Raw genomic sequence first — 27,192 nt, 5'->3', positions numbered from 1 at the left:
GCCTGAGTTGGATGCCTCTTCATTGTGGTCCAGGCTCCTCCACATTCACCCCTCCACGGTATATCAGGCGGCTGCACAGACATCAAGTGACTTCCTTCGCTCATGAGATTTGGCTTGTAGTTTGTCTTACCAGCAGACCAGCCGCCACCCCTGGCCCCTCCTTCCTCCAAGTGGCTGGCCGGGCCTGCTCTCCCCCTGGGAAATGCACCTTCTTGAAGTGATTTTGCTGTAATGGAACTTCAGGATAAACTAGATTTGATGATCTGCCGGTACAGGAGCCTCCTCCTGGCCGCGTCTTTCTCTCCAAATCATCCCTAAACCTCATTTATGCCGGGCCCATTCTTATACTATATGCATGCATATACAGCTTCAATTAATTGTTTAACGTTTCTCAATCAACAGAAAAACTGAAGTTAATATAGATTGGATGATATTTTAAAATATTTGTGGGAAATAAATTGTTGGGAGGAGACAACGTGATTCGTTTGACAGAAGATGGAGGTTATTAAGTGCTCTTACTGTTGCTGTTAAGTGCTGGCTCGGGGAAAAATGGAAAATTCTAGGAAAGGGGTCAAGTAAGAAGTACCTATTTTTATTACCGCAAAGGAACAAAAAAAAAAAAAAAACGAACCAGTAATACATTCTCATGTCAAACTTTTCATGTTATATGTCACAATAAAAATATTCATTGTTATTTCATCTATAATCTGTGACAATCACAGTAATCAATATAAAGCTGGTGAAGTTTCATTGGAGATGATCATTTTATGAAAATATTTGCCCGACAACTGTGGCTTCTGAGGAGTTGTTTACAAAATATGTGGATAAAATGTGTCCTCTCACACTCTGATGACATCACGAACTGCAGGTGGTCAGAACACTGGATTGTGGTCACACCCAGGATGACGCAATACCATGAAAGTCCTTGTTTATGAGGTGACCTGCTCTCTTGTGCTACATTATGGAGGTATTATTGGTGACAAAGGTTTCAGCACTTGTAAAAGAGGAATTTGTAGTTGTGAACCGTGAGTTGTGTACCTGTAGAAATGGTTTTTTTCTCCACAAATACAACACCACACTTACACATTCACAAGTTCTTCATTACAGTTGCACACATTTGTTTTACAAATCACAGTTTAAAAAACTGACATGCTCATAGTTTTACTACAATTGTTGGGCCGACCCAGATGGGTACGAGGCCAGAGTGCGAGATCCTGACCAAGGCTGCTTGCAGCTTTCATTTTTATTGTTTCTTCCCACGTATCATGTTTTGCTCACCAACTGGTGCATTTTCGAAACTCTTCGCAGGTTCAGGCAGCAGGCATGTAACGTGGTGGCGACTTAGATTTCACTTCACAAACACAAGATCTTATGTTAATGTTGTATTTGCTTCCTTGAACTGGAAAATGGGAGTAATCTTACTTTATTGAGCAACCAGAGGTTAAAGAGGCGCATGTGGCTCCAGAGCAGCAGGTTGAAGACACGGGCCTGTTTGCTATAAAGGTGTGTGTGTGTGTGTGTGTGTGTGTGTGTGTGTGTGTGTGTGTGTGTGTGTGTGTGTGTGTGTGTGTGTGTGTGTGTGTGTGTGTGTGTGTGTGTGTGTGTGTGTGTGTGTGTGTGTGTGTGTGTGTGTGTGTGTGTGTGTGTGTGTGTGTGTTCTGTGCGCACGACCAATATTGCTCCATAAAAGTCCTTCAGATGAAGGATTGCGGATGCCCATGAGTTTGGGAATAGAATTAAACACTGTAGATGGGTCACCGTTATTAAGTTTAAGAAGATTAGCAGAGATAGCGAAAGATCGAACGGACGAAAGAAGAATAACGTATCTGATAGGCTTTGTCAGATTTGAAGAGAGCGATCCAAACTCCACACAAGATTGTTTTCTCACAGTTTGGTGCAGTACCAGCTTCTGAGATGACGGATGTATTTACTGATTTTTGAGCGGTTGTGTTAAAGGACAAGTCATTCATAATTTAACAGACAATTGTGCTGACTGTACTGTTCCAATAAGATCAGAGACAGTTGGTATATGGACTATAGGAGACATGATACAGGAGAGTATAGAGAAGCAGGTGTTGTGTCCCCTCCTGCCCATTGGTTTCCACATCCTCAGTTTGACTGCTGGGATTGAGGCGCCCCCGTTGCGAGCGTTGCTGCCGCTCGTCCGTCCCTCCGACAGCTGCAGGTGTTTGTTCGCACAGACAGACTGGCGAAGGCAAAGTTCCCCGGCACCTTTTTTCCTTGTGAAGCTCTTTGTGGAAACCCACTCTGCATGGTCTCCACGGTCACGTTCTACTTATTTTCTTGAATTCCAGCACCTCCTTCTTACATAACGGTTCAATGAAACTGGACTTTATTGTACCCGAGATGAGGTCAAGCAGCTGTAATAATATAGTCCATATGAAACCCTGTGGATATAAAAAAAAAAAAAAAGATTCATATTTATGATATAATGAAAACAAAGCCCCACACATATTGGAGCTCAAGATGTGTTTCTGGTCATCAAATCACATGTGGCGAACCCTAAAGACATGTGTGAGCAGAAACTAAAGGGATTTCACTCGAACCACTTCCGGAGGTGGTCAGGGAAGCGTCTGACCACATCGGGTTTGTAGTGTGAACAGTCATGTGTTGCCAGTGTGCGTAGCAGGAAAATCTGTCATGTGAAATCTGTTTGTTTTTACAATTCGTCTTTTCAATTAAAACATATGCAGTAGCTCTAGAAACATTTCGGCTGTTCTTAGCCTGCGAAGACAAAACCAAACCTGGCCTTTGCCTCGGGCTCTTTGATCTTTTAGCGAAAGTGATGTGGTAGTAAAATACAGTCTGCACTCAAGGGTTTAGTCCAACATGCACGATAAGAACAAGTGTAAACCATCCGTGTCAAGGGTCACCAGATGTAATGGAATCGCCTGAAATGCATGTGACCTCCAGGTCTGAACGAGCCGATAGTCACGTCAGAGGCTGAGATAGTTGATTTAAAAGAAATGATCTTCAACTCCATTTGCCAGTTACCCTTACACATTCCACGTATGGTGCATCAGTATGGTTCTACCAACAACAGCGGATATAGTTGGGGTGGTTTGTTCACTTTATTTACCTTTAGTTTTCTCTTTTTTTCTCTTCTCCACTAGGTAAGGAAGAGTCGGTGGCCACCTTCAAGGGTAACGAGTTCTTCTGCTACGACCTGTCCCTGACGCCCATCCAGAGCAGCACCGACGAGATCACGCTCTCCTTCCGAACGCTGCAGCGCAACGGCCTCATGCTGCACACGGGCAAGTCGGCCGACTACGTCAACCTCTCCCTGAAGAGCGGCGCCGTGTGGCTGGTCATCAACCTGGGCTCGGGGGCCTTCGAGGCCCTGGTGGAGCCCGTCAATGGCAAGTTCAACGACAACGCCTGGCATGACGTGCGCGTCACCCGCAACCTGCGCCAGGTAAGCGCCACACCCCGAACGATCCAGGGCCGCTGCGATCGGGATGGCTGCCTCTTTCTAAGGCTTAAAATTATGTCCTTTCTCTCAAGCTCGCGGAGGATGCAGAGTGTGACTGTGCTGCTGTTCACGTTTGCTTGATTTTTTTTCTTCCCCGACATTAATGAGCTTTCTGTTTTCCAGGTCAAAGATGAACAGACACAACTTGGTTGTTGAAATCATATTTCTGTCAACTAACCAAAGAGCCACCTCACCTTCTTTTTCAGTTCATCCATGGGGTTTGGGTTAGATTGTGTCACGGGCCACATAAACATGAATGCTCAACAACATTTAATACCAGGATTTCATTATCAAGGAAAGATGTTTTCAAAACTAAAGGAGTTGGGTGCCTTTCGGGATAAGGGTCATTGAATATGAAACCATGAGAACGGCCGAGGAATTTTGTGCAGGTCTCTATTTAAGGACCTACCTCACTTCCACTTTAAATTCTAACTTTATTTATTGTCAATTGTATAATGATGATTCAATTTATTACTGATCCCAAAACCTATTGTACACATGAACCAACAAATTGCTACTTAATCCCGATTAACCAAGATCTTATATAACGCAAACTAAATTGCAGACTCGCAAATAGATGTCACATAAACTAAGAATCATATGATGCAAAATCAGGATTATTTCAATGAGAGTATTAAATGCGTGAATTCCATGACCATTTGCTTGTGTTCGCCATGGAGTGATCAGACGGAGTACCGAGCCTCCTCAAGGCATAACATTTAATTTCATAGTATAAAGTTGGACATGTTGGTGGAGGAAGTTGTCAAACATATCAGAGAGTTACAAATCAGTCGCAAAAAGATAAACTGAAGGCATTCAGAACAGTCTCACCACAATAATGTCCCAATACTGATGTTGACCTGTGAGCAGATTTGTACCATCTTTTAAAATTGTACATGAATCAATTAGCATATACCTTCTTAGATATGTGTTGTGATCTGGTAGACATGCCCAATATTCCATATCCATGAAGGCAGACAGTTGTTTTTATTTTGCCCAACTGATGTGCGATTTAATCCATACGTGTCCAAACAAGTGTGCACCCATTTTTAAACCTATAGTACAGCAGGCCCTGTTTGAAAATGCCCTCTAAAAAGTTTATACTCAAGCACCTTGCAGAGTATGCGCATAATGTACCCAGCTATACAAATTGAATGCACCCTAATATATCAAAGGTGGCATTTCACTTAAACCCTTTCTGAAGGAATTACCCACAACATCTTTACAAACCTTTAATCAGAGCTAACGGGGAACAAAAGACCACCAATAACCCGGAGGTCTATTTCCATGTTTACCAGTTTGTGTGAGACCTGCTCAGGATTTCCCGCTTCCACGTGTCGCGAGTTCTTTCCAATCGACCCACAGCAGCACGCTGACCAGCCTCTGAATCCCGGACCCCGCGGACGCACCGTCAATTGGCAGGTGCAGATACCAGCGGCGAGATACAATCAATTTCACTTCCACTTATCCTGCTGACTGCTTCACTTTTATTCTCTCTTTTTCTAAATGTAATTAGAACGAATGGCTTGTCAGAACTAATAATGGCCACTGTAAGCAGCTCTGAATGCACAAAAAAAGAAAAGAAAAGAGGCTTAATGTGATTGCATTAACACAAACATGGTGCATCAGCTTCTTTAAGTGTTATACCAGAAAGTTTGGGAAGACCAGCCGATACTATTTAGTTAGATTCAAATGCCATAGAAATGTGAAGAAAAGCAGGATTTAATTTCATATGTTGACTAAGTGCTGATGAACGACCATAATGTGCTTTGTGCTGCAAGGGTCTCGATGTGCTAGCTTAGGCATGGACACAGTCCAAGACTTGTAGAGCCGATGTGCTATTAGCATACGCTGAATCTGCCTTAGGATAAGGGCAAACGGTCACACTCTGAAAGATCCAAACTTGCACATACACACGGTCTTCAAAACGACGTGCACACACAGCCGGGGTCAAATAGACGAAGCGGTGGAGCTGTGTATGATCACCAGAGTGCGACTGGCTTAATGAGTTTGGGAAGCCAACATGATTTCTTACATGAGCCAATCCACCTACCACCAACTGCACTCTCACCATCATTAGGCAAATGTGGAACGCACACATGCACACACACACACACACACACACACACACACACACACACACACACACACACACACACACACACACAGGACACACACACACAGAGAGCCTGAATACGCATGCCATTATTATCTGTCTTGCTATCCCACTATCTGTAGGGCTTTTCATGCAAACGCATTGAATACTCAAGTGTCCTGCTGGGGATATTTAAAATAAACAAGCTCCTCAATTTGAGTGAAAACGAGTTAATGGCACAACATCCCAAATACACTGTAGACAGTCATGGGCAGCAATTGGCAAGCACTGGTCACTAAACGACTGTGCCTGAATAGAGTTACTTCTTTAAAAGGTCATAGAGTTACTCAAACAAAAAAACAGGCAGGGATGTCAAGCATAAAGTCCGTTTGCCAAAATGACCCACAAGATGCGCCAATCCGGCCAAACCACCAAGCAAATCATACAAATGTCAAAGAAAACTGATTAAAGAAAACAAAACAAAACAAAAAAGATTATTAGTAGTGATGGTGTCATGAAGGATAGCAAACTAGCAATAGCCTAAAAGCTATTCTGTCAGGGTGGGTTTGTAAAAACACCCACAATAAAACAGTTATTAGAAATGTCTTTTTTTGGGGGGGTACTTCACTATATTTCGCGCCACAGGGTTTCATTAAAATTGTCTTTATGTGGAGATTGAAGTACTTTCTGGACTGTAATTGTTTGGTTTTGCTCAAATATCAACATTTCCATCATGTATATTTCCTGCCATAACAAAAAAAAAAAAAAAAAGAACTTTAAAGTATTAAATGCAAAAGGTATTATGGCACTACTTCACCGGTCTAGCCCACGCAAGATACAAATCGGGCTCTAAAATGCTGCTCTATTATCTTGATGCGAGCACGTATTGAAAGCAACGCATTAAGGATCTAACAACAAAAACAGAGGTAGCAAGAAGCCTTCTGAGAGAAACCACCAGCATGAAGACACACAGACAGAGAAACTGTGAGACAGTGGCTCTAAAAAGTAACAACCTCACAGAACCTTCAATGGTTGTATTTTTATAGTGTTATCATTATTTTAGACAATTCAAACATTAGTAGCATTACAGTGATTAGCTGCTTCTATGACACGTAATTGCAAACACAGTAAAATAACCCTAACTCTGTCTGTAATTGGCTGGTACTTGCTGCATTCACTGATTTGATTGGGTAATGTTTATGTTTACCGCACAGCATGAGGGCTGACAAGCCAATCAGGGGAACAGTGGGTTGGGTCAGGGCTTCATCATCCTGTGGGGGGGGGGGGGGGACTCTGTCTTGTAGATCCTGCTGACTGGTGCATCATTACGAAACAAAAATGGCAAATCGATAAATTACCACAATTATGTGTAAAAGAGAAAATACTATTGACATATTTTCTTTAAAACGTCTTACATGCCACTGTTTCTAAGAAAATAAAAAGACATTTAATTTGCCACTTTTAAAGAAGGGAGTGAACCCACTTGTCCGGGGATTACTCCACCACTGCTTGCAGTCCGCCTCCATCCCTCCCGTATCAGAGAATTAGCTCAGGGTTTGTTTTTTTTTTGCCGTATGAAAACATAATGCGAGAAAGCAGATGTCAAATTTCTGGACTAATGCAAATCACAGCTCGAGTCAGATCTCACATCCCACACCGTGTAGTCCAGGGCATCTCCATTAACTCACAGAACGGCTCCAATTCCCCCAGTGGATCAGTCTAATTGACTTAACAGCCGGCCCCGGTGTTAAAGAGCTCTCCGGGCTTACGCTGAGGCCCTCCCCACGGAGAGGCTCAAGGAGGAAGGTATCAATGGCATTGACCACCTCTGACCCCGTGTTTACTCGCAGGCCTGATACCCACTGGATCAATCGGCGGCCTGGCAAGGTTTTAAAATCTTGGAGAAACACCACATTCATTTACACAGTATACAAGAGTGCCTGAGATTGGAGAGCTGCTCAGCGTAACGACAAGGCTCTGGCAAAAGAAAAGACCAGAATCGAACAAGCACTTCGAGAGCAGTCTGAGGGGAAAAAAAAAAAAAAAAGAATTAGAAGACGGAAATATTGGCGATTACAAGCTCTCGAGGGACAACTTACTGCAGGGATGCTCAGCCATATATTTGCTGGTATCTGCAGGCCGGCTTCCAAAACTATCCAGATCAATCAAAAACTATTGAGTGCTTTGACCCCTGAGCACAACCACACTGTAATCAGTCCAAAAGCTCTCTTCTTACACGCTTTTACAAAAAAAACTGCCATGAAACCTAAGAAAATATTATGTGTTAATCACTTTTAAAGGTGTAATATGTCCACGCTTTTAATTTATCAATTTATCCATCAAGCAAAAACAAATTAAACTAATAAAGGACATTTTATATTCGACTGATTCGAGTGATTTAAATGAATAGAACTGATAAAACAACAACAGGGTCTGTTCACCTAAGGGTGTGAGCTATTTTATGAGAGTTTTATGGATGTATCAATATTTAATATGGTTATAAAAACAACCTGGAAATAATTACAAGGCGGGAAAGTCATCCATCCCAGGAGCTGCCTGTTAAACTCCATTGCACCACAAGATGGTGCATGTATGCTTGCGTTCAGTGCGAGCTGGCCAATCAAACGTGGGTAAGAACAGATATGTTGACTAGTGCCACATAACGTATATTTTATTTACCGTACCTTTAAATCAAGTTACATTATACACAGTTACACAATGGACAAAAACAAGATGTCACTATTGGCCTTTTATGTATTTTGTAGCATTGTGTGAGAATGAGCAACCACGCCAACCCACTCTGATTAGATGTAAACAGCATATCCACACACACACACACACACACACACACACACACACACACACACACACACACACACACACACACACACACACACACACACACACACACACACACACACACACACACAGCCATTGTTTTGCCACTGCCTGTTCGATATAAATATGTCTGTCTGTCGATAAAACCATGCGACAGATTCCAGTGGAATCTCAGAAATCTCACCCATCCTGCACATGTTGTTGTTAATTGCTCCTGCAAACGTCATGCATGTATCTGCCGGTGCATCAGTGAGCTTCATAATAAGTGAGCTTGTACAACCCCCCCCCCATCTCTCTCTCTCTCTCTCTCTCTTTCTCTCTCTTTATGTGTATATTTGCCATCTTTCTCCACAAAACCTATGAATTTGTCAGCTTTGTGCAGGATAAAATGAAGCAGACAGAATTAGGTGAGGTGATGGGGACTCTCTGCCAAGAGAGGAGAGAGGAGGTGTGTGTGTGTATGTGTGGTGGTGGGGGGGGGTGTCTATATGCCTGACGAGCCATCGAAGGTTCAGAGCTCCCCTTGGTGGCAGATGGTGGTACTCCAAAGTGAAGGAGGTGGAGGAAGAGGAGGAGGAGGAGGAGGTGGACAGCGGGTGCAGAGCTGGGCTTAATCCTGATGGTGTGCGGTTGACAGGCAGCAGAGCGCACTTGCCTTGACCTTTCGTCCGTCTCGCCACACAACGCACAGCATCACCCATACTGTACTTTCAACTGTCGCGCCCCCTCCCCCCCCCCCCCCCCCCCTCTGCTCCTTGTCTCTGCCTCCATCAATTGTTCAGCTCTCCTGGACGTGATGCTCTGCCATCATCAGGTGTCTTGTCCGCCCCAGCACTGGTGATCCTGTCTCACGGGGTGTGGACACGTCGGAAAAGAGACGTAAAAAGACAGCAGGCCAAGGGCAGGGGATGTGAATCCTCACATCAGGCGGGCGCAACGCATTCACTTGCACTAAAAATGGGTGCAATATTAAACATGTGATGGAGACATGATCAACAATACTGGAAGCAGTTGACAAGCCTTCTGTTCATGATTGTATCATGAGCAGTTAAAAAAAAAGAAGCAACTCATTGTCTGGCGCTCTGTAGTTCAGTGAATATTGATTTTCAGATCTTTTACAATCCCTCTTTGATTTTCCATGAAGCCCTGCAGAGACAACAAGTACAGGGTTTCTTAACCCTCTCACGAGTCACTTCCCCCAGAAACTATTCAGTGTCGGCAGGCTGCTGCGAGGGAAGAGCAGATCTCTGTGGAGAACCAGGTGACACTGCTACAACTGGCACACGGTTCTCTCTATCGGAAATCTGTCAGAGACGGGATGTGTCATGGCAGCTTTTGTACAAACCAGCTATTGACAGGACACTTTAAGTTCCCATGTAAGTGTTTTTGTTTTTAGATTCCCCACCCAGCTTCAGATCATACACTACAAGATCTGGAAAAGAGATGGATGTGGAATAATGAATCCACTGATGTTCTACGCATGCTTTATCAAGACTAACACACACAGGCAGGATTGTACCTGGAGCAACCCCTGCAAAGACATAAAGAACATGCAAACTCCATCCATAAAGGCTCCATTGGCAAGCAGGTGTAAAACCATGTGCCACCCAGTCTATTATTATTATGACATTATTATTTTTTTTAACATTTACAAAAGTAAAAAATGGAAATATCATCATTTCTTGGCAGATCGAAGGGTCAACAAATAATTAAGACTTCTGCAGCTATTTAAATCTTGAAGACCACAGTAAACATTCCAAGGAGGCTTTCAGATTATAATCCAGAGAAAACGAATGCATGCACAGGCTGAACATGCAAACAACACAAAAAGGCCCCATTGGCTATAGCACAGTGGATTTTTTTGCAGTAATATTAAGTGGTAACATCCCACAATGTGGTAGAAATAGAAAATCATTCAGGTATGCAAGTCTGGCTTGGTCAAACCGTAGAGTTGATAGAATGTTTTAGATTCTGATGGAGCAGTCTCCCCTTCCTATACTTGGCGAGCACTTTGTCCGAGCAGGTCCAAAACCCAGAATGTCTTACCAAACCACTTCATCTGCTCAACCATCTACCCAGCCATCCATCCATGAAAAGCAAATAATCAAGAAATGAATAGCAACATAGGCAGAAACTACAGTAAAAAAAAAAAATAGCACAATGCACATTGATTGTATTTCACCAAAACAATCTACTTTCACTTTGCATCTTCCTCTTGCATCTCTCCTCACATCTTCAGGGGGATACGGCAAGATGCATGAGACAAATAAGGAACGCATGGATGCAATTACGAGCATCAATCTTTGCAGGGATGAGCTCTGGAAATAAAATAATCAGCCACAATTCAATTGAAAATCTCTTGGACAGAACGTAAAAAACCACTGGCGCCCGTGTCATTATGTCCGTGCCCATTACTGTCATTACAGTACCTCAGAGCCAATTGATCTGTGCAGAGCAACAGGAGAATACATGCCTCCCTGGTGGATGTTTGCTGTGTTTCCAGGACTTAATTGCCTTTAAAACCTTCAATATCTTTTTAGGTTGTGTATCTCAACAGCAGGGTGGAATAGAAGGCTGGGTAGTAGATAGGGGAGTACTTTCATCAGGGCTCCATGCTGTCACGTACACAGAATTTAAAGTTAAACTAAGAAGAGAGCATTGTGAAGACCAATTTAAACTATTCCAAGGCTGTGATTGGACTCTCATCTGCTCTTTCTATTGTGACTGATCTAAAGGTTTTCTCAAACCATCTGACACCATTATGTGACCTCGCTTCAGCACTTTATGAATAGTATCTGAAATATATCATTAAATATGTTGTGTCGGATGCCAAATTGCTAGCAGAGTACTAGAAAAGTGGTATTTTATGAAGTATAATATTTCATTGCAATTATAAAGCCTCCCTCAGTTGGTATATGTGGACATCCAGTGCTATACTCTGCCGCCATCATCTACTGTGCGATTGAACACTAGTATCAGTCAGTTCAGCCATTTGTTGAAGTTAATATAATACAAAAATGTAAAAAAAAAAATAAACGTGATTGGCCTGTTCTTACATTTTGATTTGATCTCTCGCCATTATAGCTGGCCTGAACATACATTAGCAGACACTTATCCTATTAGCTGTGGTCTTGTTTTAATTATGAATTCCATATGTTTTTTTCAACAATCAATTAAACTTTATATAGCACCAAATACAACAGTCTTTTCTAGGTGCTTTCAATGGAGAGAAGCCCAACAATAAAACGTTTTTTTAAATATAGTTCTTTCATTCAGCTTTGTACTATTTTGATGATTTTATATATTTATGACTTGCCCCCACACACCACCATAGAGAGCTGGTGCGCAGGTTTTGTTTTTTTATTATTATTATTATTAATTAATTAATTTAGTTTAAATCCTAAATCCTCAGACAAACTGCCACTCCACTGTAAACACTGCTCACATAAAATCTACACGACACTAAACTCTGTTTGTAAAATTCCATAAATAGCAGATTTTGGTCAAATTATATTAGCATTTTTGTTCAACCTGATTTTGCATGAAGGAAGCTAAATTCTCTTCTTTTTTTTCTTTTTTTTTTTTTTTACTCCAGTGTGTTTCTCCAATTATGTATTCTTGGAGGGAAAACTTCCCTGTTGGCGATCACTGGGACAATCACAGCGGCCCGTATGTATGTTTAACAGGCACCGCGGTCCCTCAAGACACCGCAGGCAGTCTGGAAACATGAGACACACACACACACACACACACACCGAGGAGAAAAGATGTACTTGTTCGTCTTTATTTCCCTTCTTGGAAGTCTGGGAAATGAATCGTGGTGCCACTATGAGACTAAAGTGAGTGTGTGAGCGGTGGGAGCAGGGTTTGTTCTCTCTTATGAACATAGGAGTCGAGGCGTGCTTTCTTTTTGATTCCCCGTCGTGACTTTACAAGCAAAAGACTCAGCATCCGTTGTGGGACAGAAGTGGGTCAGGAGCTTGTGCAGCGTCTATAGGGAGAGTGACCTTTGAACTCAATATGTCTCTCTCTTCACCGTTTTCATATCACTGTCACCCCTTTTCCTCACTTTTCCTCTCTCAGCAACAGCATCATCTGTCCTCCTGTCACCGGCTGCTTCTCTTCCTGTGCTCGCCATTGATGTTTGTTCACGTTCCCCACCGGTGCACGTTTCTCTGCTTTATGATTGGACCGAAGCAGCTGCAGGGTTAATGAATGGATCAAACATTCTTTTTTTCCCCCCCGCTATGTACTCTCAAGTGCTGAGTGCACACTGCTTTAATATCTGGCAGTGTTGAGTTCAACCAAGGCTACTGCATTTTAGACACTGTCAAAGAAAAGTACAAAAGGTATCGGAATTGACTTTTTCACATGTTAAGTATTCAGGCCTCACGGAAAAAAGCTACTTAGTTCTGTTATGGATAACTAAAACTACCAGGCTCCCCCATAATATTGACTGGGAGTCATGACACCCTGGAGGCAAACGTTGTTCTGATTGTATTCTACTCGCACATGTTTTAGAAAAGTTGTGTTTTCCTGCATTCCCACGGAGTGTAGAGATGTATTTTTTTTTTAAAGTTCCATCTTTGGAGCCGTTGCCGTGTAAACAAACACCCAAAACACTGCATAAGTTTTCAGTTTTTACTTGAAAACACGGTCTAAACGGGGCCTCAGAAGAAGGCAAGGGAAATACAATCTGGCAGGAGCACTGATGAAATATGATCCTGAGAATCTCGAGAGAAATCCACATACCAACAGCTCAGATCTACATAAAACTCATTTCACACTTCCCCTCTTCACATAAGTGATATGTTTAGTGTTTGCAAAAGGAAATAAAGCAGTGAGAACAGAATCAAAGATGATATGCACCGAGCAAAGCACAGCTATTGTGAGATTGTTGTGCATATAGAAGTTGCATCACTGCACACGGGGAACAAGCGGCTGTGAAAGTTTGTGTTTATTGAGAAGCAGCAGGGGCACATTTGGCCATTTATGGCAGCTTCATAGTCAATCATGGACACTAAAACTTTGCAGACACATATTTCACAATGGGCAAAGCCAATAAAGTTAATATAATCACTCCCTGACATAAAAAAAAAACCCTAAAGCTTGTGCTATTGCTATTTCTTAGTAGTAAGCGGGAGAGGTCCCATTTCTAATTGGAAACATAGACTTAAACATAAGATAACCGGTCAATTCCCACTTTGTACATGGGAATTTACCATTAGTTAGTAGGACAAATACATGCATTGCTCAGTTCGCCTCCATCGCTAGCAAACAAAACAAGCAGCGTTTTCCTAAACATGGATTACTTGTACTGACTCCAAGAATGATTTCATCCATCAGTTGGCTTCCCTTTATCTTTTTCAGCAGATACTTCTTTTGGGGATCTTGTTTATCTGTCTTTAAAGTGATACATAGATGGACGAGAGATTTCCCAACTGGCAACTTTCCCAGTTCCCAGGTGCCCGAGCCAGCCATTAGCATTCAACATCTCTTTCACATTACCTCTGTGTTTATCCTCTAGTGTAAGATTCTCAAAATGTATGGTTGTTCATTAAAGCAGACGCTGTGTGATTACGGTTTTCCCTGTAGTGCCACTGGTCTTCTTAAAACTGAGGACTCTGTAGCATTCTGTTAACATTTCAGACGTTTCCTTCATCATTCAGCCATTAGCAATCCCTGAAACTGAAGACATCATCGTATTTAAGAGCCACATGTTGGGGAAGCAGTCATTTTTCCACATTTGTTTCATATAGGAAGATAGAATAAAACTGTCACTTCCCCCCCCCAGATCAATACGAGACGCGGTGACACTCCTTCTCCTCCTCCCCCGTCTCCGACTGGCTCAGAAAGCTTATCAGCCATTTCTGTTGGCATGATCAGTGGCAATTACCTCCCTTCCTCTTCCTCCTTCTTCTTCATCCGTCCACCCCTCCCTCGTTCCCCTCCCCTCCCGCCCCAACCGTTCTCCAAGAGGCAGCCAGAATTCCTCAGAGACAGCTCCTTGCTTCCTCCTGCACCCATCCTCCCCTCCCGCCCTCTCTCATTTTCACTCTATCTCTCGCTTCCATTCTTACTAGCAATTTGTCACTTAGCAACGGTGTCCGCTACGCTGTTGGGTAGTGAATCATCCCTGGCTGCAGTCCTCCATTAACCCTTTCTGTTCAGCAAAATATTTCAGTCTGAGGCTAAAAACAAAATATTGCGCATAGCCTAATATGACCTGTGACAAAAAAAATAAATAGCGGGAAAACAACAGTCAGTGCATCAGCAGAAAGTCGTCTGTGTCTTGTAACGCAAAGGTACCGCCAAATCTTTTAAAAGCAAGATAGCAGCTCCTTTGCGTCGTATCTTGTAATACTACTTTGCAACAGAAGATGGTGTCATGAGTCACTGAGATGTTTACAGCAAACTGTAAAGCTCCATACTAAAGAACAATGTTATGGAGAAAAGCGATGCTTCACTGGCAGCCACGGCTCACTTTAAGAAGTAAAAAAATAATAGACTCAGGGTTGTTTTCTAGTTCATTTATGCACGTGTTTAACATGACACTTAAGGGCTTTGGTACCAGATTGAAATGTTATATGTGACCAAAATTAACTTATTATACATAGAAAGGCCAATTATATTGCTCGCTAACAGTTAGCTCATATTTTGGCTATCCACAGAAAAAAAAAATATTGATAGGATAATGATCTCTCATGACCCCTGCAGCAATCAGCTACTCCTGTTTACTTTTTCATGCACATGCTGTTTCCTGTAACTGCATCATCGACAAAGATCGGCACTTTAGGAGCCCAAAAACAGTTTTTGGTTGTTTTGGGTTTTTTTTTTTAAACGGGTTCCAGAGTGGGGAACCCACTGTGTTTGCAGATAAATACAGTGAAATAAAGCTTCACCGAATTCACTGAATTAAGCTTACAACCTGATTGTTTTCTCACCATTGGTTGATTTTAATGCATAGCTAAAATTATGATATGTAGTTCATTTAAAATATATATTTTTAATAATACACTCACATTTTCTAAAAATTTGATTAAGAAATGACCAGTTCTGATAAACTCGAGCACATTAACACTGGAAAATCTTTCACGTGCCAGCCAGCACAAAAGCTCGCGGATTAGCTCCCACCGTTCACATGTTGGCACCTTAATGAGGTCAGCATAATGTGTTTTAGTGGTAATGACAGATTGAAGCTCCTCTGGCCAAATCGAAGATGATATTTAGAGCACTTGGCTTTGCCAACATATACAGCGCACACATGGCGATTAGAAGAATCGCTATTCAAGAAAAGGCACGGGTTAGTGGATTTGTTTGATGTACATAATGACATGCTAACACCCCTGTAATCCTTCCTCCATTCACTGCCAATGACGTTTGAAGTATTCCTAATGTGCTCCAGCTATCCTGGGAAGGAGTGAGGGGGCACAGTCATCATGTGCATGTGGGAGGATTTTTTTTTTTTTTTTTTCCCCATGTGGCTCAGAGGTTCACCCATCAAATGCAACTTTTCCTTGCGCAGCCCCAAACCTGCTAAAACACCAGCCCAGCTGTTAGATAACAATACTCTGGCTTTCGTTGCATTTCTAAGGGAGGAGAAGAACCTCATTTGCATCACATTTCCAGTACATTAGCATACCAGCCCGCGTTCCCACACTCACTCACTTCGTCGTCGTCATTTGCCACTACCTGCTCCAGTACTTTAATGTTTATTCATCTCCCTGCCTCACAGGCCTATAATCAGATAACAAATCTTTGCGCCATTAGCACATTCAAACAAGTGGAAACAGGTAATAAAATGTCAGCGAGACAGAAACGGGGAAAAGATGGAGGCTGAGATTGTGGCAGGATAAGAGTCGGCAGAGTGAGAAGAGAGGACGCGCAGTGGAAGCAGAGCATACATATATGTATTTTTAGCATTGACAAATCCAAAGTCAAGAAGACAACAGTTTTGGCATCACCAGCGACCCTTCGCTTTCCCTTTTCTAGTCTCAATTCAACTTCTATGTTCGGGTTTGCTCAGAGGAGGACTCGGGATGCCAAACACTGCCGTTGGCGTATCAGACTTCATTTTATTTGGAGTAAATAGAACATCACAAACTCATCAAGGTCACAGCAGAAAACAATGAGACACTGGAAAAGTCCAGATGAACCAATCACCAAAAAACACAGAAGATTCCCAACTTGTACACATCTGGGCAGGGAGCGGCAATCAGGGAGCGTTCACATGACATCAGAGTCGGATTGCTTTCAAAAAGATCTACCTTGGGAACAGTTTTCAAAAAGTTGTAGTTTCAGTGTCACTGTATTTCTGGAAAAAAAAAAAAAAAACACACCTAAAATGCATCGAAAGTTTTGCGTTTTTGCTTGAAATTGTCGAGAAACATGAAGCTGTCTGTAATCTGACTCACACAATGTGGTCAACAATATATTCCAAAAGAATCTGTGGGACTTCAAATTAAATCAACACCTTTTCACTTAAAGGCTAAAGGGATTTCTTTCTTGTCTCGTCGCCTGTGTTTCCCCGTTTGCTTCTCGTGAGCCTTTGCAGAACATAAACAATCCAGAGCAGCTGGTGTTTCATGCATATTCATGCTCAGCTGGCGTCACTCACAAACTGGATGGAATGTATTTTGAGGAGTCAGGGACTAAAAATAAATGATAAAAACCATACAGATACACTTCTGTTCCTTGCATCACGATGTTCCCTTTAGTCAGATGAGCCATCTGTCGAAGAGGAAGTTTAAAGGATTCCATGAGTGTGGAATTATTTTACCCAGTGTTTTTTTGTGTTGCCTCTGTATGCATTGAGGGTCACATTGATTATTGATATTATTAGTAGTAGTAGTATTATTAGTATTATTATTAGCATGCATTCACCCAAACTACCCCACCCCACACCATGTAGGGTGGGGTGTTTGTTCCCGTTGGGCTCCAAGGAGGAGATCAGAAAAGGAAGAAAATAGCAGACATCCTCATTTAACAATTTCTGAGGAGTTTGGGTATTGTTTTCTCTGACATTTGCAAATCTTGTTTTGCCAACCTCAGAACCTTGGTGCAGGGAAATCCTGCTGAGTAAAGAACTAAAAGACCTAGTTTACATAACGTTTTAGTCTGATGCTCTGCTACCAGATTAAATTGCTTTACATATGACCAGAATAAGCAGGTTTTTTTCCACAATTCAGCAGTCATACGTCAATCAATGGAGCTGAATAGAACAGAACAGAACAGGATAGAGTAGAATAGAATAGAATAGAATAGAATAGAATAGAATAGAATAGATGATTCATACAACCCCAGTAAGTTAATCACCAGTGGCGGTTAAACCACCATGTTCGCCCGGTGTCGCTCATTAGTTGAACTGCACATCAGTATTCACTATCAAGTAGCTAAAGGTTAGTATCCATCCTTTAAATAGTTGTATCATTAGACCCCTGGTTAAGATAAATTTGTGCTAATTTGATCTCAGCTAAAGAAGGTAATGTCGGAATGTTATTTTTAATGGTAAATTGTAGTAACGTCATTTATCTCTGCGTAATCTCTTCCAATATAGCAAATCAGAACATTTTATTTAAACATTTCCCAGTTCTGTTTGGATTATCGGTTTAGAGTGTTTTAAGATTGTCTTTCTGAAGATTATATTATTATCTGAGGTTGAGTTTATTTATTAAAAACAGGGACAACACATATTAATGAACATATACATGTAAATATGCAAGATTATAGCCAATGGTTAATTTCCATCTTTAGTCCCTTCACTAAGTCGATGTCAACAACATAATATAATAAAATCAATAAAACAACAGTAACAACAAGTAGAACAGTTTGCCTTCATGGCCAGTAAGAGCAGGGGCAGTGATTAGAGTGTTCTGGACATCAATCTGGGAACCTTTACTCTACCAGAAGGAGATATGATAATACTGGCAACCCATCTGAAGAAAAGAACTGACTGTACATATGAAAAAAAAAAAAGTATTAAATCGATATGCACATCATAATGTCCTACACACTATATATAATTAAAAAAAATATACATTTTTTCCCCCTTAAAATCTCAAGTCCACTTGAGATACTAAATACAAAATATTGTTTAATAGATTAAACCAAGAAGCACCCTGTGAAACATTTATATAATCCCCTGGACATTCCCTTGTACACCTTTTAACTCGTTATTTAACAAATAGCAATTGTATTCTACAGTCATGTTACAATTATGTGCCTGCTCATCATCCGAGACATTGGCGTGGACTTTTAATCACTGGACATTCCCTTCATTTTCCTCCAATCCGTCAATATGAAAACATTCACATATTGATGAAATCTTAAGAAAAAGACGATATAAAAAAAACAAACAAGGAATGGATTACGATTTTCTCCACTGTGGCAGGCTTCGACGTTCTGCAGCAATTTTCCCCCCGCAACCCGTCCTCTCTTTCACACTCGCGCGCACACACCCTCTCGCTGTTTGTTTGCCGACTCCTCCACTGTCGTAATTGCAGTGACATTTATATTTTCACCTGAAGCCTGTCTGCCAGTTTCCATTACTCGCGGCCAGACTCGGGAAGAGAGGCAGACTCCGCTGAATGCCAGATGATTGGAACGAGGAGCGCAGAAGCAAATGTACCTGAAAGAGCTATTTTGAATCGAGGCCCAGCTGAACGCCGTTTGACGGATCGGAGGGTGCCATTTCACTAACACCAGCCCCTGATACTTAAACACATTAAATAAATAAATAAATAACTAAAACACCCAGTCAGGCACATGGGTGGACATAATATAGATGGTCATGTTGAATTTTTACGTTTCGCTAATCATTAATTCAGACTGCACGAGATGACAAATAGCACCAATTTCCCTTCCCGCCCAACCCGTCAGACAATATCACAATATTACTTTTACTTCTAAAGGCTCAAATTGGAAATTTGTCGGCAAGTGATCATCAGTCTTGGAACACCCACCCCCACCCCCGACCCCCCACCCCACAATAATGAATCTATCCGGGCTGGGGATCTTGGCCCCGCCGCACCATCCATTGATCTCCTTCACAGCTTTGTCATTAAATATTTATCCGGCTTATTCGCTGTTGGCCACGGTTCAGTAATGACCACGCTGATCAGCGTGTGAAGGATCGGCCGCCTCCCCCACGCCCTCCATCCCCCACAATGATCACGTGGGGATCGTTCACACCCCGTGGGGGGGTTCCTTCCAGACAGTTGTTTATATGAGCTGCACCGTCATCAGCAACCCATTGGCATTTGTAGACTTTAATATTTCTCCCCACATGGGTCAGTCACAGAGAGGCTGATGGGATGTCGCGGCAGGCCCTCCATGACGTGGTGGGTTTGAGTTGCATCAGGCGTACGAGGAAGGGAAGTTTAAAAATGGAGACCTGGACAGCCTAGCGTTCCAACACTGGCCCAAATACCACGTGGGATGCGTCACTGCTCTTAGCTCGGCACGCTGCTCCACCTCACTAGTGCGAGTGATGTTTTTTTGTTTTTTTTTTCCCCCCGAGAGGGATAACAAGGACGTTATCTTACAACTCGCTTCATGTCAGGGTTGCAATTTCCCTGAGCTAGCACGACGCCTCGCACTCCGTCTCTGAACATCTGAGCGCGCCGCGAAATGGGGTGAAATCATGACAGAAACCTCTTAAAAACCAGCTCGGTAGCGGAGCGTTGGGTTTGCGGTTAGAGAGCAAAAGTAGAACAAAAGTTTAATTTTCTGCACGATTGATCCCAACAATGGCAGCACCAGTTCAGCGGTACTTACAGCCCTCGAGCCCGCGGTGGGGAAAAAAAAAAAAAAAAAAGTCTCCCGAGCACAATGGCTACGCCTCGAGATCATCCGAACACCTACTTTCACACACCGCTTCTGGTACGGCTCTGTTCTGTCATCTCTGCCTCTCGTATTTCAAACCGTGACCCCGGTCCTACCTCCTGCTGTAGAGTTTGTTTTACTAAGTGGTTTGGTATACAGTCCACTCCCAGGAAATGCTAATTCACTTGCAATAGCTGACGGAGCATCGAAGAAAGCAACTCAACAAGTTTTCACAACACAGAGGGGATTTTATAGGAATTTATTGCACTTTTTGTCATGAGTTCTCGCTCTTTCATCACCCAATTGTCCACACTTTGATATTCCCCTCTGCAAAGGGTTGAATCTGAAAAGTGATAATGAAGAGACTTGTGCTTACTCACACATAAAAGATTATGCCGTCAAATTTGGTGAGAAGTCTCTCTCTTTTCTGTCATTTCGAGGTCATCAGCAATTTTTTTTGAAGGATACTTCCTTCATATCCTCCTCTGTTAATAAAACGAAAGTTCACAGGGACAAGTTCCAACATTTAGAGCATCGAGTGCCTGTGATGGATCTAAAACTTACAGAACTCAAAAGCCGTTTTGTTTATCATCGTGAAATTTCCTTTCGCCGCCACGCTGCAGGGTAACTTTGAATCGGAAAACGTGTGAGTCTCCGTCTCGTTTGCGAGGATGGATTTCCATCCATTTCAGGTCACCAATTAACCTCGAATGCATGTGTTTGGACTGCGAGGGGAACCCGGCGCACACATGGGGAGAACATGCAAACTCGGGTTTTCGAAAAGGCCTGGCCAGTATTTTGAACCAGTATTTAAACCTTTATTTAATAAACCTTTTAGTATGGCTTTTTAGTATGGCAACATGAGAGCGTAGTGTAGCACCAATATGTTAATTCACACCCACAATTGTTTCCCTTTGTTATCTACTTATTAGTGTAAGAGGAGTCATTACACAAAGCACTTCACCAGGTGATAAAACACTGGGTGTGCATATTGTTTCAAATTAGCCTCAAGAAGGGGAGCAATGGGAGACGTATCACACCAGTGAACTATAATATACATAACCACAGATGATTGCATTTAAAGGTAAGGTCATATGGACTAGTCAAATTGGATTAATTACAAAAACAATGAAGCGACTTAATACTTTTATGTTGATTTATAAACTGGGATTTGCAGAGGGATTTCCAAAATTGACCCACGAGGGGTTCCAATCAAACAAAAAAGCAAATTCTAAAAAATTCTAAGAAAACTGATTTTTTTTAAAAACGAATTTCTTAAAAGTATCGGACACAACACAACACTAAGACCAGAGCTGAGATACCATGATGCTGCCATGAAACTAGCCTGAGTTTGTAAGAAAAAAAAAAAAAAATCTGTACTGCAACAGCTATAGAATTGTTTTGTGTTTTTCTATTCTTTTCTTTTTTTTTGTTATTTCTTTGATTTTGTGCCAGAAGGTTTAATTAAAATTGGCTTCATGATGAGACTGTAGTTCATTTTCGGTAGTAGTTGTTTGTTTTTGTGAAGAAGAATAAAAATAAATCATCACATATACTCCACACCACAACAAAAATAACAACAAAACTTTACATTTCAAGGTGTGGCACTATTTCATCGGTCTCGTCCACTCAATATGAAATTGTGCCGTATGCAGCCCCCTGAACTACAAAACTGAATGAACAGAGAAGCCCATGTGCTGAATCAGCTTCTCATGTATCAGATCAATACACAGTTTATACCAGGGTTACCAAACATTAACAGTCTTTTTCAGAGTGAGTGTTAAACTGCTCCGAGCAATCAGATGCTTACCATCGCATTTAATTAAAACTCCATTCCGCATAAACACTATTCCAATTTTCCAAAGCGAAATCACTGAACAGCACACAAAATGTCAGCGCGTGCTTCTTCAAACATCCACCGCCAACATCAAAGGTCAAAATCTCGTATTCGACCGAAATCTCTCTGAGGTAAATTTGTAATATTTACTGTGTAATCTATTGAAATCGCAGAGGCGAGGGTTCCTTAAAGATTAATTGAAATAATGAGCTCTTATTGGAGAACCCACCCTGACTAATATGTCTGATATCCTGAGAGTCATTTCCATCAGTAGTGTACATCTGGAGCGTTAAAGCCTCCAACACTCAACGCAGTCGTCCTCGTGTGGCGTAATTAAACAGTGTGAAATCAGATCTCGTTGCTGTGTGCTGCAAATGGGATTTGAGGAGGAAAGCAGCGTCACCCGTTTCCACCGCGTCCTCGACATGGCCGCCCACGGCAGCCCGCAGCGCCGGCCTTCACATCAAGATGGAAGATGTCCTCTAGATTGTCCACTCTCGTCCTGAGGCGAGACACTCGGTGCAGATCTCAGCAGCAGATTTTTTTTTTTCAACCCCCGCCATGCACCACAGGGGTCTGAACACCACCCACTGCGGCACCAAGCAGGAAATGAGATTTAAAGGACAAGCTTCTGCAAATTCACATCAAAGTACCACAGAACGCAGGTCACGCGTAGCGACACACACCTTTAAGCGCCTATAAACACCATTCCAGAGTCATCCCTGTATCGCCACTTTGTCCTCCTGACAGGGACCCGCGGTCGTCGTTGTGAAAGTGGATCTAATGACCAAATGACGGCTTCTCTTTCTTTTCAGGAAGCGACACACGCCGGAACTCTCTCTGTCTCCTCTCTTAGCCCTTCAGATTTTCCCTCTCCGTCTCAAGAATGCGCCAAATGAATTGTGTTTCTCTGAATGCCCCTGATGAGTTTCAAATCACCACATTAGCATCAGAACGGCGCCATAGTTTCCTCCACGATTGATGATTTTATTTTCTATGCTCCACAATGCAATGATTTCTTCTTCTTTATTTTTTTTTTCTTTTACTGTCGTACAACACCACAATAGCCCCTCCTGTTATGACACCTCTTGACCTATTGTATATATATATTTATATATATATATATATAAAAAAGAAAAAAGATTGGCCACGCCCCCTCGACTAGCACAAGGGTTCAATATGTACAGGACCACGTTAGAATCTCTGAGTGAATACTAATACTGCTGTCCTTCTCCCCCTCATCCCCCTCCCCTCTCAAAAATCAACACCCCCTCCTCTATCAAAACTGCCCCCCCCCCAACACCCGACCCCCACCTCCCCCCTCCCCCTCTGTGGAAGTTGATTTGCTAACTCTTGTCTTTCTTACTAACAAGCTTCCGAATTCTTCCAATTTGATTCTTTTCATTGGTGACTTCTTTTCTTTTCCCTTACCTCCTTTTTTGGTTTTTTATTTTTTATTTTTTTTGTATGATTTCAACAACTAACCCTGTGTCATTCACGGAATGTAAGCCATCTGTTGTTTTCTCTACTTAACTTGCGACTTACATACTAACAAATGAAGTGTTTTTTAATCCCTTTTATTACTTTGTTTTGGTTCCGATTTTTGGTTTTGTAGATGACCCTTACAAACTAAAGAGCTGCTCATAATTGCTTTCTTTATTTCTTTATTTGGATGTTCTAAAGCAGGGGATAGAATCTTTTAGATAATACTTGAGCGATACATTTTATTATTATTATTATTATTATTATTATTATTATTATTATTATTATTGCAAGAACCAAATCGCCTGTCATAATAAGAAGCTGGTTTTGCAAAAAAAAAAGGCAACTCTTCTCTTTTTTTATTTTTGGGGTTGAGGTGTGCTTTCTTCTATTTTTTTAAAGGTTTACCATTATTATTATTTTTCTTTCTCCTCCCCCTGTTTTCTCCTGAAGCACGCAGGCATTGGACACGCTATGGTAAACAAACTGCATTATATGGTAGATATCATTCTAATTGTCTTACACTTTGGTTTGCCCTGGGTTTTCCGTTACCTCTTTCTATTATGTTTGCTTTACTGAAAGTACAATCCTCCATCAATTCCAAGGTAGCCGGAAATCTCCACCTTTTCTGTTTTTTTTTTTTTTTTTTCTTTGAGCCCACTCTCTGTATATTTATATATGTTACCGCTTTTTATCGCCATCCAGTTTCCCTTTCCTGAAAAGGTTGTTTTCATCCAAAGAGGTCTATCCCAAAAAATATCAAAACTCTACCAATCGAGCTTTTCTATTTTTTTTTTTTTTTTTATGAGTTCTTTTTTTTTTATATATATACTTGAAACACGATCCGTATGAAGAAATAAAGAATCATAATGCAAGATATTTTATAAATTCCCAAATTTTCAAGCGTTAGCTTTGTTAATCCCTTTTCCCGTTTTTTTTTTGTTTTTCTTTATTTTATTTTATTTATTTATTTTTTTTGAGGAAATCCCAATAAAGTGAGTGCACACTGCAGATTTTTCAAACAAATGAATGTCCTACTATGTCCAGACCAGTGAAAGAAAGTAAAATTGAGCCTTTTTAATTCCTGTCGCTTTTATTTCAGCATGTTTAGAAAAAATGGTGCCAATGGGACCGTAGCCTTGTCGCTACGGTTGGCTCCATCCAGACTGTTGGGGAGCAACCTGTTATCCGGGCCTGCCATCGCATGGTTTATGGAATCATGAGGAGTATTTACAACTGTTGATTTAGTGGTCAATGCCCTCTCTGTAAAGTCCGCTTCAAATGAGGGCTTTATCCCATTAGCGGCCACCGGGGGGAGCTGATTTACGATCAAAAAAGGGGGCCGGGTCCCCCTCCGACCTGCATCTGAACACACACTCGGGCCAGCGTACAGTAAATAAAACACATCAAACTGAGTCGAGATCAGGGGCAGTTTTTGGGGCAGTAACAGTACAACTTCAGGTTTATTAACCTGCGTGAAGGGGAGACATCAACCGGAAAAAAACGTTGTTTGATAAGACTCACTCCCCAATTTATAACCTCGTTGACAGTTGACTGTGTTGCGGTGGTCAAGCACCACGCGATGCAGCCGGGGGTCACTCTTACTTGCTTCCACTGGACTTTTAACGTCGACAAACCAAAGCGCCTGCCTGTTAGCACCGCAGTGGAAAATCTAAAGTGTGTACGATCGACCCCTCATTAACACTAACACTAACTTGTACTTCTTATACTTTCTGGCCTCAACCCTTGCATGAAGAGACTTGACTCCCTTCCTTTATGATATTTATCTTTTTGTTGGTTTTTTTTGATAACCAGATTGCATTGAGTATATATGTATATGTATATATTCTGGCTAACATATATACATACATATATCAGTTGTCCTAATCGATTCAATACGGCCATAAGACATGTTAGCCGCTCCCTCCTGGTTTTACTTTCTTTTATTTTGATTTGATTTTGTTTTTAATTGTTGTTGTTCTTTTTTTTTTAATCTTATATAAGTTTAACCTCAAAATTAACGTACTAAAATGAATAATGACCTCACACCTTATCTCCCTGAAACCCCCCCCAAAAAAGGGAAAAAGTGAAGAAGGGAGACAGATTTTCACTTTCTGGTGAATAGGAGATTGGCAGGGTAAATATGAAGAATCCATCACAGTGCATGAGGTGGAAGACAAAAAGTGTGATATTGCTACCGCAGCGGCCGCCGACTCACTCTCGTCTCGGCTCAAGTTTGAAAGAAGCCACAAAGCTGCTCTCAAACCTGAGAGGGGATTATTATGTTTTTAGCGATCGATGATCGATCTATTCACCAGAATTGGAACGTCTTTGCTCTCTCCTCTTTATTTTCCCCATTCTTTAAAAAACCCTCTCATATCCGTTGATTCCATATGTGGTTGTCGACCCATCCTGTCCCAATCTCCTCACCTCCAAACTGACAGCATCCAGTGGTTGTGTCCCTGCACCTCTGTCTGCATGTTTCTTTTGGCTAGAACGTCCTCACATCGGCATCCTCACTGGTTGTAAACGCTGCTCTAGCCCAGCACGTGTACGTTTGTTCTACACGTGTCTCGAGGGTTGTTTTTGTGTTGTTGTTGTTGTTTTGTTTGTCTTATTTTGCCTTCTTGTCAAATCCCCCCCCAAAAAAACTTCAGTACTGAAAGCACTCTTCCCTTTCCCCGTTCATTTGTCTGGTGTCGTGGTGCTCTGCAATTACTTTTTTACTTCCCCCCACTGCGCCCCCATCCTGCTGCATCTTGCCAAACCGTTGATTTCCCTCTTTTGAACAGTTGATCTGTTTGTGTGTGGTTGTCTGATGGAGTTCTCCCCGCCCACTCACACGCGCTCTTGCGTCATCTTTTCATTTTTAAGCGCATGGCTTGTGTGTCAACCCGTTAGCTTGGACGGATCCATTTTGTTTCTTCTTAACCAAAACAAACCTTTGTCACATGAAATAACATATTCAGTCCAGATCTGGACCGGGTTTGAGCAATCAAATTGCAGAGGACTTTTAAAGAATCCTCACATACTCCTAACACTTTGACTAAATTTACTAAAACAATGTTACTAATCTACTGTTTGAATCAAACCTTTGTTGTAACTGTACTAACAACCATTTTTGTGTCTGACTTTCCCTTACTTACAAAAGTACTAACCGATTTCGTTCACCTCCCAACCCTTTTAACTCTTTTTGGCATACTGCTAAAGAGCTACCCCTCTTTTTTAAACCCTTCTTCATTTTCTTGACAACTCTTGCAAAAACAGCAAAGTCACAAGTTCCCAACCCTCCCTCATCTCTGTACTAACCTGGAAAAGTAGCTCGGAGTTTATATTATGGATTTGCGTACAAGCTGCCAGACACCTGTCCCAAGATCCACGCCGGATGGGAATGCAATGGTTATTTCGCTCCTCGTCTTGATATTAGCTCACGTGAAGAGGATGCGTAGCTGCCTCTTGATGTGTGATGTACTGTGTAATCTCCAAAAGACAGCATCACTTCTTGCCACAAACAATCTTGAACAGTAATCAGATGTAATTCCAGCAAGGGTAAGTGAATCCTGATTTTCAAGGTAAGCTTGTTGCATACCTCCATGGGTTGAATGACGCGAGCTGAGTCTTCAC

General features: G+C 41.8%; 1 protein-coding gene across 1 annotated transcript in view; it reads left to right on the top strand.

Annotated features, from left to right (window-relative positions):
* Positions 1–27,192, top strand: part of nrxn2b (neurexin 2b) — a gene marked incomplete at its 3' end in the record, with an annotated part of 753,200 nt that overhangs the window by 267,655 nt on the left and 458,353 nt on the right. The window contains exons 4-5 of the mRNA XM_080519167.1: positions 3,135–3,436; positions 24,022–24,045. Of these exons, the coding sequence (XP_080375293.1) occupies positions 3,135–3,436; positions 24,022–24,045 (326 nt within the window). The remainder of the gene's footprint in view (positions 1–3,134; positions 3,437–24,021; positions 24,046–27,192) is intronic.

The sequence above is a fragment of the Blennius ocellaris genome (genome assembly GCF_963422515.1).
Source record: "Blennius ocellaris genome assembly, chromosome: 23".
Taxonomy (NCBI): Eukaryota; Metazoa; Chordata; class Actinopteri; order Blenniiformes; family Blenniidae; genus Blennius; species Blennius ocellaris.
Note: the sequence above shows the minus strand (reverse complement) of the source record. Positions and strands in the feature narration are given on the sequence as shown.